The following is a 16969-nucleotide window of genomic DNA, read 5'->3' as shown; positions in this document are numbered from 1 at the left end:
AAATATTTTCTAAATATATACTGTATGTGTGTGTATTTATATATACATAATAAATATACACAGAACACACACACATACATGTATATTATGCAAACAAAAACTTTTATTTTGGATGCGATTAATCTTTTGACGGCACTAATTTTTATACAACGTTATGCACTTTTTTTCTTATATATTCAATATATAAAACCGAAAAGATGTGAAAAAATGCCTGTATTTATAGAGACTTTTATTATTTCCTAATCCCAGTAGGCATCAAGATAATTAATGCCCACCAAGAGTCACCTTACACTCCCTATCAGCTCATGTTTTTCAACTTGGTGTTGTTACTTATACCAAAGAATTACTCAATCCCTCTGTACATATTTAAAGAGAGTCTTGCAGTGTCATTCCACCATCTCAGTTTACTTAGTATAGGTAGGTCACTTTTAAGTGATGTGGGAGAGGAAAAACCATTACAGCTGACCACAAACTTCTTCGAAATCTCAAGTACAAGTAAGCGGATGCAAATTGAACCCTGTTTGTGTGAGTTCAAAGCAAACCTGCTGGTGAGGACACAGAGCAGACTCAAAAATTTACCCTAATCTGAATGTCAGTCACACACAAATCAAATCTCACAAGTTAGGTTAGTTATACACTGTGCAATGCAAATGCAAGGTGCAGGGTAAATGGGACCTTTGGACGTTGCTGAACAAAGTTGTTTGATTATGTGAGATAAAAGGGCAAAGTCTCTGAATATGTGTTGGGTTTTTCCCAGCATCGCTCGGTGAAATTGCTGACTGGTGTTTGATGGACTGACACACTGACTAACTGACATAGAGTGGCATAGAGAGAGGAGATAAGAAGAGCTAGATTACTAACCCCAGCTTGCCCGATAAACATAGCACTCTAATAAATCACCTCTTAATTAGTTTTTGGCTGTCTGACTGCGTTTGCCTCCGGCTTCTACAGCAGTGCTCGAATCGGTTAATCAAACAAGAGCTGTTTGCTATACTTTTGATTTGACTGAGTGTTTGTGGGAGATTGGCTTGATATGTTATTAATAACAGCTTTTAAAAGATGTTAACTTATTAAACTAAAATAAAAGGGGATTTTTGTCTTTTATACATCAGCCTATATCAGAGGTTCTTGTGTTACCAAAACAACAGGCAGACATATTGTTGGCAATTCTGTCAGCCCTTTTGACCTCAAAGTTTTAATTGGTGATACATTTATTACATTTGTCATTGATGAATTTATCAGAATTCATTGATACTGTGCCAAAAACCTGTAAAGTTTCTTGCCGTTACTGTTTGGTGAGTCATACTTTTTCATGTTGTCATTGCGGTTTGCTTTAATTTGACATTTTGCAATGTGATATTTCCAATATGAAAGGTTATGTTTTGCGTTATGAGTGTGTGTGTGTGTGTGTGTATAACTACATATCTGATGCATAGCATGGTAAAACCAAGGCTTTATAAAATTCAACCTCCAACTACCATGCACCGCAGTCATAACTTAAAAATAGATTTATGTGAGCGCTATGAGACAGCTGGGACTGTGCTCAAATTCTTGACAGGCTGCCACATGTTGAGGGCAAGTGTAAGTTACAGAGCCTTTAATGAGTGTACTGTCGATATTCCAAGTGTGCAAAAGTCATATATCACTCCCATGCCATTACATAAAATGCACCTCTTGATCATAGGTCTCTGATAAAAAATAAAAATAAAAAAAAGTTATTCAGCGTCACTCACAGAGGCCTTGGATTTGTCTGAAACTGAAAGTTTTCCTGATAATATAATGGTCTTTGATTTTTGTGGTTCCAACTTAAACATGCCAGGAAAGAAAAAAAAAGAAAAAAAAATGTAATCGGATTACAATGCTTGCGAGGCTACCGCACAAGCGCTTCCCTCGGCTCAGTAGGAAAGTGTGTCAGTAGAACAGCTCAGCCACATAGCCTGACCGTGCTACGCAGGTGAGTGGCATGTGAGCGGACGAGTCAGAATCAAAGCCACGCTGTCATGAGCCAATGGGAAAGTGGGAGGGGCGGGATGAAGGAATGCTCGTCACTGCGTTGCTAGGGTGATCTCCTCTGAATGAGTGTTCGTGGAATGTAGCCAGACAGCAGTTATATAACACAGGGAGGGTGGGGGCCGGGGGCTCAGAATGGGGTAGAAGGAAAGACAGCGAGCGAAAAAGACCGAATATGTTCCATTTAGTAATTTCACTGACATATTGCATTATGGAATAAATTTTTTTTCTTTCTCGATGCTTTGAAAAGTGCTTTAGCAGATTGTGTTTATCAACGTAGCTTCTGGAAACATCAAGCAGATGTGTCTCTTGTTCCCTCTCCCCCACCCCCCCGCTCTCAGACACGATTGCTCAAATGTGATGCACACATCAACAAGCATTCAGGCCCAAGTGTGAGTCCTCATGTCATTATCTCTGGATGGCCGGTTCCCTGTCACGACACATTAGCCGTTACCTAAGATATTGCGTCATTGCGCAAAACATATTAATGACATTTCCTACATCCAGATCACCTGAGAGGGCAGTGTTCCCTGGTAATAACCTTTATTGGGATCCATCCTGTGCCATTTGAGTCATCTGCAATGGGGGAACTTCTGATCCATAGGCCTCTCAGAAAAAAACGCAATTCAATGATAGTCCTTCTACTTGAATAAACAGTTTTTTGAAAAGAACAGCTTGTTTTATTGGGATATAGAGGACTTGTGCAAATGTAAGTGTATATACTGTTTGGTTCTAAGGAATTCTTTGCGCTCAAAGGTTCTATTCATGAGCCTGCAGCTGTTTATAATTCCCATACAGAGCATCACAATCCGCTTAATTCCAGCGCAGCTGTGCCAAGCAGAGAGCGAGCTTTGTTTATAAAGCTGTTTTTGATTCTGTGGTCCAGGGACTTGTGTTATGTCACCCTGAGTGGGTCAAAACCTAAAGTCTTTGAATATGAGCTGTAGCTCTTAACCCCTCTCTTTATGCATTAGTTGTGTATTGTTACTGTTGAAGGAATATGACACTAGCCAAGTTTCCACATCCCTGTGAGAGTCAGACCAGACCTTCGGGCTCTGTGCCGGCCTATATTTCTTTTATGTCATTGAACGATTGCTCAAAGATTAATGGGTCAAACAAAGAATGCCGCCGTAGCTCGCATTAGAACTGTAATGTAGATAGCGGATGGCCTTCAATGCTTTGTGCTCTGAGTCAGGACTTTTCTATAGGCTGTGTATGGGATAAGTGTGTCAAACTGTAGCTAATGTTTCAACCACTTCTCCCTCTCTTAGCACAAATCGAAGTAATCCCATGCAAGATTTGCGGGGACAAGTCATCGGGCATCCACTATGGGGTGATCACTTGTGAGGGCTGCAAGGTAAGTGAGCATCCTTTCAATCGATCAATTCATCATTTATGCTCACAGTTTAAAGGGATAGTACTAAAGTACTATTCTATAATAATTTACTCGCCCTCATGTCATTGCAAATGTGTATGTTGTTCTGTTTTTCTGTGTAGTGCAAAAGATACTTTGACGAATGTTTCACTGTTTGTCCATACAGTGAAAGTCAAAGGGAACTTTGACTCAACAACTTTGAAGCCCTATTATTGTATGGACAAAAAGCACTGAGACATTTTTAAAACATTGTTTTCTGCAGAAAAATGACATGATACAGCTTTGTAACTAAAGTAAATAACTGTAGAATTGTTTTTCTCTTTAAAAGACCCACATTTCTTAGACTTTGTTTAAAGGTTTCTGTCAAAATGTTTTCCCCAAAATGTTCCCTCTGCTTCAGATAAAAAAACTAGAATAAACAGTATTAAAGTATACAAGACTTGCAAGAAAGTTAGAGTGCCTTGTAGTTACACCCTGATGACGTCTTCAGACTGTTCCCTGAAACAGTAAACAATACAACCCCTTTATCTGATCGGCTTTCTGACGAGTCAGAAATCTCAGTCAGCTTGTATTTGACCACAGGACACACAATGTGTGCCAGATCTGATCTAACGTTTCAGACTCTCTGCTGGAAAATGCTATGCTATTTGTATTGAACCACATTACTCAACCATGTTTTTGAACCATCATGGATTGCACATGGGCATTAATAAATGATCATATAATTGCACTGGTGGCCTAGAGATTTTGGTACTATGATGTTTTAGAGTTAATTCAAGATTTAACCTTGATTTACGAACACAGAGGAAATGGAAATACAGCCTCTTCTTGACCTCTGTTTTCTTTTTTCCCTTTTTTTCATTCATCAAGGGCTTCTTCCGCCGAAGTCAGCAGAACAATGCGATATACTCCTGCTCCAGGCAGAGGAACTGCCTTATTGACCGAACCAATCGCAACCGCTGCCAGCACTGCCGCTTGCAGAAGTGTCTGGCGCTAGGCATGAGCCGCGATGGTGAGTCTAATCTTACGCAAGAGCGCATTTCCTACTGGAAATGGAATCTCCTTGAGTCCTATAGCTGTAGTCTCAGTGTGAATATAAGGACTTCAAAGAGACATAGCCAGGCATGAAAGTAGTTTCAGTTTTGATCTGAATAAATAATATGGTATAATGTTGGCCCGCTTGTGTGTTTAGCTTGTTTTTCAGTTCTTAGCAACAATCAAATCTAACGTTCGTCTTTCTTTCCACACCCTCCTTTTCTCTGCAGCGGTGAAGTTTGGACGCATGTCAAAAAAGCAGCGTGACAGCCTCTATGCCGAGGTTCAGAAGCACCAGCAGTCTCAGGAGCGGGCAGGGGGTTTGGGCAGCGGTGTACCCAGTCATGCTGGTGATGAGGTCGGGGAGAACGGCAGCAACCACAGCCGGGCCTACAGTCGGGGCTCCAGCACCACACTTAGTGACCTGGATGATATAACAATGCTACCAGACGGTCTTCTCTTTGATCTGCCGCTCACTCCGGAGGAAGCTGCTGACTACTGCAGCCTAGAGCTGCTGGGAGGAAGCAGTGGGAGCAGTTCGTCCTCCCAGAGTTCTCCTGAGCCGAACAGACAGGAGTTTAGTGACACGACACACATCAAACACGAGTACCAGACCCTGCACAAGATGGGACTTTACACTCGCTCATTACTTAACCCACCTGAAGGCTGTTCCTTGATGGAAATCGGTTAGTATACTGTGGTAATGGGAGTGTATGCATATTATATTATATTACTGTATATATATAGATATAATATAATATGCACCAGTATGCACTAACATTCAAACAATTGGGGTCGATAGTGTTTTTTTTGTTTGTTTTTTTTTTGGAAAGAAGTCTCTTATGCTCACCAAGGGTGCATTTATTTAATCAAAAATACAGTACAACAGTAATCCTGTTTATTTTGGTGTATTTAAATATGTTGTACTATACTATTTTCTCTAAATGAATTAAAAATAAAGAACAAAAATCAGTTGCTTTAAATGCTAAAAATTACATTTAACAGTTTATTAAATTATTAGTGTTTTTAAATATTAATCTTAAGCGAGCAATTTGAAAATGAGCATGTATTATTAAATATCCAGTATCGACTGGCACCGCTAAATTTAAAAAACAAACTAATATCTGCCATGCATCACTATGTGACATGTTTCCATAGTCTATACAAACTTTGTGATGTTGTGTGTGGTCATATTTTTTAGAACGGATTACACAGAATGTGGTAAAATCCCACATCGAGACAAGTCAGTACAGCACAGAAGAATTGAAAAGATTTGCTTGGACCCTCTACACACCTGAGGAGATACGTGTCTACCAAAACAAGGTATCTGTAACAAAACTGGCAATGGGATGCATAATACTTTTTAATACCACAGAGTGTAACAGCATGTACGATATGTATGATGTGATCCAAGCAATTGCCCAACCTTACATTCCATTTTAATGAATCATACAGAATACAATCGTTCCTGTTCTAATTTTTAAGAGGCTAATTAAAAATACATTAAAAAGTACGTCAAATGCACATCATAATTGCAGATAATCAGAATATGGGTGGAAGAGTCTAACATGCATTTCTTTATCCTAGTCCACAGAGATGATGTGGCAGCAGTGTGCTGTGTTCATCACGAATGCCATCCAGTATGTGGTGGAGTTTGCCAAGCGCATCTCTGGATTCATGGATTTGTGTCAAAATGACCAGATTATCCTTCTCAAAGCAGGTCAGCATCAACTCTGTGCAAGAGAGCAAACAGTTATCTGTTGTCCACATTAGTAAATACCTGCAGTAAATACAATCAAGTGCCCAGTTTATATGTCTGGTTAACCCTTCTAATACAGTGTATTTATTTACGGTATGATAGTTGTATATTTCAGTTCAGAACCTTTGTATTTTTTGCCTCTCAACTGTGTTCTGACAATGGCTCTTTTGTCATTTTCTCTCACCCTTTTCCCCCGCTTGTGTCCTCCCTTTGTGCATTGTGTGGTGTGCCTTATACCGATTTGTTATTTAAATGAAAACAAAAAACACTTCTTTCTTTTTTTCCCCTCTTTCTTTAAAACAACCATCATTGCCATTTGACTGAATGTTGACTATTCATTATTCGTTTGTGAAAATGATGACTGTTTTAATGAATCCTGAATTTGAAAACATTTCGTAATTTGTGCAATTAAATCCCAATTGTTTTTTGTTTTCCTGTGTGTATGTGTGCATCGTGGAGCATTCGTTTGCCTATTTCCTCCCTCTTTCCTGCCTTTCCTTTGTCCATCTTCTATGTGGCGCTGCCCATCCAGGCTGCCTGGACGTGCTGTTGATCCGAATGTGTCGGGCCTACAACCCCATCAACAACACGCTGTTGTTCGATGGAAAGTTCGCAAGCCCTCAGCTCTTTAAAGCTCTCGGTGAGTCTCTTCCCCAGACCTTTCACATAATTTAGCACCCTGTGGCATTTCAAAGGGCATGTTGGGTACTTGTATGCAATTAACCTGAGCAATGGTACACCAAGTGCTGTAAAATCATATGGTTAAGTCACAGTTACTCTTTATATAGAACTAAACAAACATCTATTTAAATGGAAAACAGGTCAATTAAAATCTTTCCAGGTCAATTGAATGATTGCTAAAGTTGGCTGGGTTCCCATCTGTTTACCTTTTCTTGTTTTGTTGGGCACATGACAGTGTTGTGAAATTTTACAGCTCTTGCTCTATTGTATTTCAAATGTTTTCTGTGTTCTTCCTGTATGTAGGTTGTGATGATCTGGTGGGTGCTGTGTTTGAGATGGCTAAAACCCTGAGTCGGCTACAGCTGTCTGAAGAGGAGATGGCTCTTTTTACTGCCACTGTGCTTCTGTCTCCAGGTAGTTTTACTATAACATTAGTTTAAAGTAATCTTTAACTAACAGTGTTTCCAAAGGACACATAGCCAGACATTAGAGCTTACTCTTCCACTTATTTATTTCACAGACCGTCCTTGGTTAACAGATGCTCAGAAGGTGCAGAAACTTCAGGAGAAGGTTTATGCTGCATTGCAACACTGTCTTCATAAAAGTGGTGCCCCCGAGGAGAAACTGGCAAAGGTACTGGGAAAAAATCTAAAGAATGAATGATAAGTTTACACTCTCACAGCAGTTAAATATGAGAAAATCAGGACTGTCAAAATAAACATATGCGATTAATAAATATATTTATGCCGTTCTTATTTTTATGCAGTTCACACACTTAATCAATTTGACATTTTAACTCTTTTTATGTACTGTGTGAATTCTAAAAACTGAGCAACAATGACAATTTGTGACAGATCTGTGCTACAAGAGTTCACCCACGAGTCCTGTTTGTCAGAGAATAATGGAGACGGCTTCATTTTATTATGAATATTTTAATAATAGATGTCAGAAATTATTTACTTTTTAAATCAAACCCAGATGCCATTTGCAGTCTTTTTATGGTGAAATTGAATTTAGATTTAAATGTATTTTTGTGCAAATGAGTGTCATTCACACAAATGAACCAATAGCTGCACATATTATTTAGTATTATAAATAATTGTTACACATTACTCTTCAAATGTTTGAGGTCAGTAAGTTTTTAAAAGAAATTAATACTATTATTCTACAAAGATGCATGAAATTGATCAAAAGTGACAGTAAAGTCATTTATAAAGATACAGAAGATTTCTGTTTTATACATGCTGTTCTTTTGAACTTTGTTTAATATCACAGTTAACAAAAAAATTAACAATATTACTGTTATAACTGTATTTGAAATCAAATGAATGCAGCTTTTTAATCATAGTCTATTGTTTTCCCTAAAATTCATTAACTTTTCACTACAAGAACATACATTTGAACATTTAATAATTTGGTCAATCATATCAAACTATTATAAATAATGTTTTTTTTTTAGTCAGGTTATGTAAAACTTACTATCTTTTCTTTTTCGGTTGTGTCACTAGATGGTGTCCAAGTTGCCCATGATGAAGTCTATTTGCAACCTCCATATTGATAAGCTGGAGTTTTTCCATCTGCTTCACCCAGAAACGGCCTACAACTTCCCTGCTCTCTTCAGAGAAGTTTTCTGCAGCGAGATCTCCTTCCCAGACTCCACTGAGGGCTAACAGTCATTGAAGTGTCATATTGGCTCTGTTGAGAGACAGAGAGAGGAAGAGACCGTTAAAGAAAGACAGGGAATGGAAATAGGAGGAGGTAGTTGGATATGTGTTTGAGAAAAACCAGCAACACACTGACAATCTTGCACGTTACACTTTAGGACTCCATCTATAAAGTCCTGATGGAGTGATTCACTCCTCTATTTGAACAGGACCCAGATTTCTTGTTAAATGTCAGCAGTCATTTAAGGTGCTGGTTACTATTACTCATGAAACCTACATATAATGACTCAAACAGAGCAAATGATGTATATTTAATTAAAAAGAGTACTCGATTAAACCTGGAGCTCAGATCTCCCCTAAAAAATTAAGTGCTTAAAGTGGATCCTTTCCATTTTGCGGGTACTCTTAGGAAGAGAACTATGAATGTAACCCACCTGACATGTGGCAAAGCCTCAGGATTAAGACAGAATGTATTATGTACTCTTGCCCCATATGTAAAGCAAGCTCTTAAGGCTTGGTTTCTATAGACGAACAGTTTTGAATCCATGCGAAACTGTTCAAAGGGACCAATGCATACACACCTGAGGTTGTAAACGCCACATGAGCACCTTCACTTTCACAGACTCAACACTAACGCACAGCGCACTGCACAGACCACATGTGCACATGGTGTGTTGTCGTTTGAGCTCTTTATTTTTGCATATAAATTTAAAAGATGCAACTAAACTAACGAAAACCTCATCCTTATTACCCTTTCCCACGCAAATGCCACTTGGATAAAGATATTTGATGATATTTTGATATCCTCATTTGATCGGAAACCACATGTATATAGAATGATAGATGTAATTGAGAATATATTTATAAACAGAGCCTGTAGATAGCATATGTAGGCAGAGATATAAAGTTGCACCTTAGAGTGGATGCTCTTAAGCCCTTTCAAAGACTTCTCAACCATAGGAGTGGAATTCTGGGCTGGGGTTGGAATTGGCGTGACAAGCTTTAGATTTAGAGGCAGATGGATGGCACTTAAATACTCCACAAAAAAGGACTTTGCAGGAGCAGGACTTTGCTGTCGCCTCACATTAGATGGCGAAAAGACAATGCCTCTATGAGACTTTCTGAAGTGTAGCAAACCACTCATACGACTGCTGGGAGCAAAGCCTCAGGAGAACGCAAAGAACACTGAAGGAAGTGGATGGAAGGAACCTTATATCTTTTAGAGACAACAGACAACCTGAGCTCGCTGTCAAGTAATGAGGACACCACAGAAATGCCGTAATTCAGACTTTTCTGATTCCGCAGCTGTGAGGATAAGTGGATTCACAGGCCGTACCTCATGCTTTGCATTGTGTCTGATGTGGGGATCAGTGTTGTGTTGCTGTGTGATTATTTTTTCCCCCGTCATCCATTTACTCTTTGTTCACCTATAGCACAAACGATTGGTTGACAGAACCATCAGCTACCCCCCTGAGTTAGGGAATACTATGGTTAGTTTGTGTTCTGAAACTTTGCGGTTCAAACCTGAAGGAGAAAAATCTACTATCTGTCCGCAGTGTGAAAGCAGCCTTCGTTCTTCAGAGGCAGGAAGTCCAGATTGGTCTCGGGAGTTTTAGGAGTGGCCCAGAAACCAGAATACAAACTAAAGCCCAAAGGAGGGCTTTTCAAAACCCTTTAGTGCCCAGCTATGTAAGATTACAGGGTATGAAAGATGTTTCGAATGATTGATTAATATCAACGTCCAGTTTCCTGACAGTTAATTTTAACAAGCTCGCCTGACGTTTTATTTTTGCACTGCTGGAACAGTGCCTGTCTATATTTTCTTGTAAGATTTTATATTGTTGGTATAATACACATTTTCTGGTTTTTTAACACAGTATCACAGTGTCTGCCTGTGCAATAGTCTTTCCATTTTTAGTATTGACAGCCCTCACAAGCCAAGGATCTCCTTGGATTTCATAAGCACTCCAGCTCAGATCGTGTAACACCCCCTTGCTAAGTTCTTTTACATTTTATTTTTTTACGCTTGTGTATTAGCTAACTTAAATTGACGTGTGAAGGTGGAGAAAGATTGTAACAAAGTGCAAATACTTTGTAAAAAAAAAACAACAAAAAAAAACATTTAGAGTTTTAGATGATGTATTTTTGTGGAGTGTAATTCGCCACCCTACAAACTGCCACAAGTGGCCCGTCCTTGAGGGTAGTTCTGGAAGTGTGCGTTTACATCTACACTCAGTCACTCAGGGAGATAGTTGGGTTCTCTGTCCTAAAATGTCTTCTTCAGTTAGCCTAGCAAGACACCTTGCACCAAATAGAAGACCTTAAACCTTGATCACTGTGTACGGTAACTTTTCTTGTGAATGTTAATCGCAGAAGTATCAAAGAATTTTACCCGTTTTATATCAGTGCTATTGGAGGACTTTTTCAGTTTGACTTGCTTAAAAAAAAAAAAAAAAGAATAGGATCAAAACTATAAGATATATATGTAAGGATGAATTTAATCTTTAAATCTAGTATTGTATTTTTTGTTTATTTTTGTGATATTTTCTTTCATAATTTCTGTCCTTTTCTGTAACATTTTTTCACCCGTGTAGTGTCATCCTTTGTCTTGAAGAATTAAAATCCTATTTTTTTAAAGAGCATTTTTAAGCAGAAAATCCCCTACAAGAGTCCTAAATCTTTGCCATGGTCCTTCTGTGGTTGTTTCAGTTGTAACTTTATTTTTAAGCAAATAAATCATATTATAGATTTTAACGAATATAATTTATGGTGTATTATGGATACAGAGAATAAAACAAACACATTAAAAGATATTATTGTACAATAAGGATTACACGCATGGATTCCAGAATGTAATAAAGGTCTTTTTACTTTACACTGAGTGTTTTGTGGCTACTGAAAATTTCATTTTAATTAAAAAAAAAAAAAATTCATTAGGACTTATTTCAAAGTAAAATGCAATATAAATATTTATATAGTCTACTGTTCAATGTATTGAGCTTAGTTAGATTCTTATTATTTTATAAAGTAATACTTTTATTTTACAAAGTAGCATCTTGATTGAAAGGGACTGTTTAGACTTACATCGTAATAAATATATATATAATTTAAATGTATGCTGTTTTTTTTTTTTACTTTTCATTGAATAATAATAGATGTTAAGCCACACAACCGCTTAACTGTAATAAGAAATCAGCTTTGCCATTAAAAATGTTACAAATATCTTTGCCATTTTAAAATATATTAAAATAGAAACATTTATTTTAAATTGTAATAATATTTTACACTTACTGTTTTTGCTGTATTTGTGATTAAATAAATGCAGCCTTGGTCAGCATAAGAGACATGAAATTGACAAGAAATATAGTTCAGTTATTGCTGTTAATCTAATAGATTTAGTTCCAATGACAAAATGCTGTGCCAAGATCATCTCAGCATAGTATTGTGGCAATAATAAACTAGCAGTCTATTTGTAGAGCTCTAAAATAGACATCTGGCTCCATCATCTGGTCAATAGAAGCACTTGCGCTGTGGGTGCAGTGCATTTCCTGAGCGGTAGCGGGCGCTGCTGTCCCGCTTCCAGTCCCTTCTCCGCTCGCGCAAGGAATGTGCTTGCGTTGTGCAGAAAACCGCTAGTTTCTCAAGACGTACAAATGCGGTGGATGCACTGTAAACCGTATTGAAGTCACAATTTAGTAGAAAGCCACCCGAAGAACATATAATAACAGCTTTATAAAACCTTTCCCAGCAGCCACCTGGAGTATTTTTGTGGAGCGGGTGTCGTTTATCGTTTATCTGAGGACTTGAGTTTTAGATTTCACTCAGCGACCGTTGACTTTTGTCACACTGTTGTGTCAGTATAAAAACCTACTTTACAAGTCTTTTTTTTCGTCGAGAAAAGAGGATTACGCTTTGAAGATGTCCGTGGCGGGCTTAAAGAAGCAGTTTTACAAAGCCAGCCAGGTTTGCGAGTTACTTTTTTTCTGTTGTTTTCTTCCATTGAACCGCAAATGCTGTGCCAATTAGCTTAGCCTGCTAACGCTGCGCCAAACTTCAGTCCGCTATTCTGCATTTTAAAAGTATTTTGTGTGTGTTTCTTCTATGTGTATTTAACTCTTTCTGAATATTTACAATGATAATCCGTGCTGTTGTTTAAATGTCATATCCCTGTAGATTTATAAACTGCTTGCTTTTGTATTTATTGTCGGTTTTGCCCTAAATTGCAGTCATTGCAATATTTAATATTTTTGACAGCTTTCACTGGTCATAAATAGTCAGCGTCACTTTATGGGTGCGTTCACGCCTAATTCGAGGTTACAATGTGTTAAAAATATGCACAAGAGTGTCTGTTTTCTTTTAGCTTGGTATTGCAATACAACGCCCCCGTCCTTACTATATCACTCCATTTGCCACGTTTACTGCAGTAAAATCTAAGCATATGTTCACGATCTACTCGTGAGTTAAAGTTGTTTTAAAATATAAGCATATATATATATATGCAAACTCTGCACAGAAATATACAAAGAATATACTGCAGTATCAGGTTTACCCAGTATTACCGCAGTTTCCTTCAATGGCATATGTTGGACAGTCACGTTTTGTTTGTGTCTCTCTGGTTTCTATGGTTCACACTTTATGCTGGCAATATGTAGCTGGAAAATATAGTGCTGGCTTTCGTTTTAAAAATGAGCAAAAGTCAGTAATGTAACTTGTCAGTGGGTTAAAGAAACCTGCATGTGATTAAACAAGCAGAATTTGGGTCAGTCCTGCTGTGCAGTACCTTTTAAGCTCTTTTAGAAATAAATATTTGTATAAATATATTGCATATATCAAAGTTTTGTATTTTTAAAGAAGAGTATGCCAATGTTTCAGACATGTTTAGGTGAAGTACTTCAAATGTATTAATTATATTGTATTATTTACACAATGGCCAGAACATTAAATACAGAATATATGAAAATTCTTATATTCAGGATGAAAATAACAAGCTTTGCTCAGTGAGGAATTAAAGTTTTAAAGTCTGTAATTTTGAGACAAAGCAGCTACTACCACAAAACATCACAGAATTTATCACTGGTGTTTTTTAAATAATGGGATCTTACAAAAGATTAGCAGGATGGAAAGTGGAAGCTGAAAACTGTCAGAAAACTGACTGATGTTTCTATTGGTTTCCAATTGTATGTTAACAAATACATGAATGCATATGATGGGAGCATGGACATGTACTGTATAACAGCATTAACAGCAGATTTTTTTTTTCTGGCCAGTAATATCTAAATAAAATTATATCTATTTAGTTTAGCTAAATATTGGATTATTATCATGGTAAAAGCAAAGCAGAGTGATGCATGTGCGTGGGCTCGCAGCAGGCAATGTGTTAGCTTAAAATGTGCCAAAAGTCTCACTTTGACCCTGTGAAGACAATCAAATGTGTTATCATGAAAACCTCTCCCTGATTTTGGCTGCTCTTGCGTTGTTGTGGTGGTGTTGTGAGAAGGTTCTTTGTCTGTGGTTTATGGTGTAATTAACTCAAGACTTAATGTGTTTTTCGTCAGTTTGTTAGTTTCTCGTTGCCAGCGGTTGTTTTCCAAAGGACACATGAGCACAGATGTAGGGAAAGCAGCGCATCTCTGTCCCTGTTCGCTGATCTCAGCAGGAAGGGACAATCGGTTGCCCAATTTCCTGTTAGGAACATGCTCAGATCCCCAGTGGGGGGGTTTACATGAGTGGAGGAGTACAGCAGGGCAAAGGAAAATGGCCAGCATTTGGGCCTGAGAGGCAGAGTATGAATCATGCAACACTTACGGGGGTTGCTGTGCTCTCTTCTGCTCTGCCTGGCTCTTTTTATTGGACTGCAGTGCTGCAGTAAACTCGTGCCAGCATTCCACAGTAATCAATACTTGACACCGGCCGGACACCCTGCCAAAAGACAAACTCGTGACACCAGTCACACCCTCAGTCCAGCCTTCCTCTCGGTGTGCTGTCCGGAGAACTGTGTGAGCTACTTTGAGGTTGCTTTTTTAATGTACACACCAGGGAATGTTTTTAATTTTGCTTTTTGTCTGAGCAGGAACAGTGTTTTTATGCTCTGGATTTCTGCAGCCTTGTTTCCAAATGGTAGTGGTTCTAATTAAAATCGTAAGAATTAGAATGACTGACGTGATAAATAACACATCTTACCACAGCTTAACCTTTGTGGTATAGAACCTTGATGTGCTTGCTGCACAGGGACAGGGTTATAAAATGCTTAACTTGGCAAATATAGGAAAAAATGACCTGTAATCAATCTGCTTCCAAAAGAAAAAAGCTGTAATCCATGGATAAATACAATATTTTTAGGTTAGGCGTAAGTGTTTTCTTCTCTATAGAAATCTATTAAAGGAGTAGTTCACTTCCAGAACAAAAATTTACAGAATGTACTCACCCCCTTGTCATCTAAGATGTTCATGTCTTTCTTTCTTCAGTCGTAAAGAAATTGTTTTTTGAGCAAAACTTTTCAGGATTTCTCTCCATATAATGAACTTCTCTAAACGATCCCAGCCGAGGAAGAAGGGTCTTATCTAACGAAACGATCGGTTATTTTCTAAATAAAAATACAATTATATACATTTTAACCTCAAACACTCGTCTTGTCTAGCTCTGCGTGAACTCTGTTTTTTTCCGGTTCAAGACAGTTAGGGTAGGTCTAAATACTCCCATCTCATTTTCTCCTCCAACTTCAAAATCGTCCTACATCGCTGTTTTACCGTTTTTTTGTAAAGGGCGTTTGATCTTCTTTGCATGTTCACTTTGTAAACACTGGGTCGGTACTTCTGCAGCGATGTAGGACGATTTCGGTCAAGACATTTGCAGAGCTTTAACAATGTATTTCAGTCCAATTTAAAATTAAAAGGGAATATTAGACTATGTATATAGTTATTTATTTCAACTTTCTTTTTTTGCTCAGATAAGATAGTATTAATATGTTTCTTTGCTCCTAACTTTTTTCCACAATAAGCTGTATTTATATAATATCATACCATGGTCTATCTGAATACTTGATTACATTATACATTAAAACTGCTCAAAGCACAGGTAGTTCCAAGTTAGTTTAATCAGAGTTCTTTGACACATGCACACACACACACACACACACGCACATCACACACAGAGATCAGAGATCACTCAACACACTCCCTAAAACATTCAGAAGCACAGAAACTTGTCAACGCTGTGACGCAACTTTTATTAACATAATAGTTTAGATACTGAATCATACTACATTATAAACTGCTTAATTTAATTTCAAGAATTACTGTTATGTTGGCCCATAGAAAGCATACCAGGACATCATTGCTTTCACAAATCACGAGGAAATTGAACCACAAATAGACCCACAACAGGGCTCCAGACTAATTCTTCCCACTGGTTGCTCTTTAGCGACTAACTTTCTCAGTTGGTCGCACGAGCACATGAACGTTTTTTTTTTTGTTGTTTTTTTTTTGCTACAACATGGGATTAATCAATGTGGTTAACATTCAGCCTGTTCTTTTTCATCTTTTGCTATGTTATAAGCCGCGAGCTTCGGATGTTTTCACGGTCGAATTCGAGATCTTGTCACATTTTACAAGAAAAGATAATTGTCTGTTTTGTAGGGCTGGGTTTTGGCACAAATTTCACGATTCGATTCTCATTCACAAGCTTGCGATTCGATTAGATACAATATCGATTATTTTGGATATATATCAGGTAGAACACGGTTTTTCGAGTTTTTTTTTCTCCATATATTTTGCCAATTTTTTTCACCATTGCATAAATTAAATAGCCAAAATGTGCTTTTTACTGTTTTGTCTTGCTTTTCAAAGAAAAAATCTATTACAAAACAATAATTTAAAAATATTAAACACTGAACATTTTTTTACATTCTAGCAGACATTATACCAACAAAGCACAATTTAACTTAAAATTAATAAGTTAGTAAAATAATTTTTTTGGCCATCTGACCCCCTTCTTGAATCAGGCATGTATTTTTCTTCGCGCTTTGGACTTTGAACCCTGGTTAACAAGCAGGTCCGCTGCGAGCTCGTGCAGCGCTGTCAGAAGAATACATGCAATTCGTGCGTGTATTAGAAAACATAACGTGCTACAGTTTATTTACTAATTGTTTAATTTCGCGATTTCAATCATCATACAATAACCAGCAACAATCACCCCTTCCTCTTCTCATCGAAGACATGTGAAGCAGCACTAAACAGTCTCTCGCTGTCAGTGCTTGTTAGGGATGCACCGATACCACTTTTTCCAGTACTCGCCCGATACAGATACTTTTATTTTTGGTACTTGCCGATACCGAGTACCGATACCAATATTTTCATTGCATTTGTACATTTTTTAAATATTGGGTCCAGAAACCAAAATATATATATATGTATAATGTTAGTTGGTTAACTTAATTTATCAAATATA

At 37.7% G+C, this 16969-nt stretch overlaps 2 protein-coding genes and 1 long non-coding RNA gene across 6 annotated transcripts in view; all 3 read left to right on the top strand.

The window, feature by feature from the left end:
* The window catches only part of rorca (RAR-related orphan receptor C a), a 13755-nt gene extending 2601 nt beyond the window's left edge, over positions 1-11154 (top strand). The window contains exons 2-10 of one of the 2 annotated variants that reach the window (XM_016446247.1): positions 3282-3367; positions 4256-4397; positions 4651-5106; positions 5622-5743; positions 6008-6140; positions 6712-6819; positions 7164-7274; positions 7381-7493; positions 8369-11154. In XM_016446247.1, the coding sequence (XP_016301733.1) occupies positions 3282-3367; positions 4256-4397; positions 4651-5106; positions 5622-5743; positions 6008-6140; positions 6712-6819; positions 7164-7274; positions 7381-7493; positions 8369-8530 (1433 nt within the window). In that variant the 3' untranslated portion in view covers positions 8531-11154. Of the gene's footprint in view, positions 1-2993; positions 3368-4255; positions 4398-4650; positions 5107-5621; positions 5744-6007; positions 6141-6711; positions 6820-7163; positions 7275-7380; positions 7494-8368 lie in introns of those variants that run through there. The other variant, XM_016446246.1, reaches the window with a different exon arrangement.
* Positions 11155-12116: 962 nt separating this feature from the next.
* Positions 12117-16969, top strand: part of LOC107657927 (endophilin-A2-like) — a 29478-nt gene continuing 24625 nt past the window's right edge. For all 3 annotated transcript variants that reach the window (XM_016446259.1, XM_016446258.1, XM_016446257.1), the window contains exon 1: positions 12117-12487. In XM_016446259.1, the coding sequence (XP_016301745.1) occupies positions 12443-12487 (45 nt within the window). In that variant the 5' untranslated portion in view covers positions 12117-12442. The remainder of the gene's footprint in view (positions 12488-16969) is intronic.
* LOC107657938 (uncharacterized) overlaps positions 16085-16969 on the top strand; it is a 7881-nt gene continuing 6996 nt past the window's right edge. The window contains exon 1 of the long non-coding RNA XR_001630732.1: positions 16085-16154. This is a non-coding gene — a long non-coding RNA (uncharacterized LOC107657938). The remainder of the gene's footprint in view (positions 16155-16969) is intronic.

This window comes from Sinocyclocheilus anshuiensis, unplaced genomic scaffold (genome assembly GCF_001515605.1).
Source record: "Sinocyclocheilus anshuiensis isolate Anshui unplaced genomic scaffold, SAMN03320099.WGS_v1.1 scaffold107, whole genome shotgun sequence".
NCBI classification, from domain to species: domain Eukaryota; kingdom Metazoa; phylum Chordata; class Actinopteri; order Cypriniformes; family Cyprinidae; genus Sinocyclocheilus; species Sinocyclocheilus anshuiensis.
This window is presented reverse-complemented; position numbering and strand designations above follow the sequence as displayed.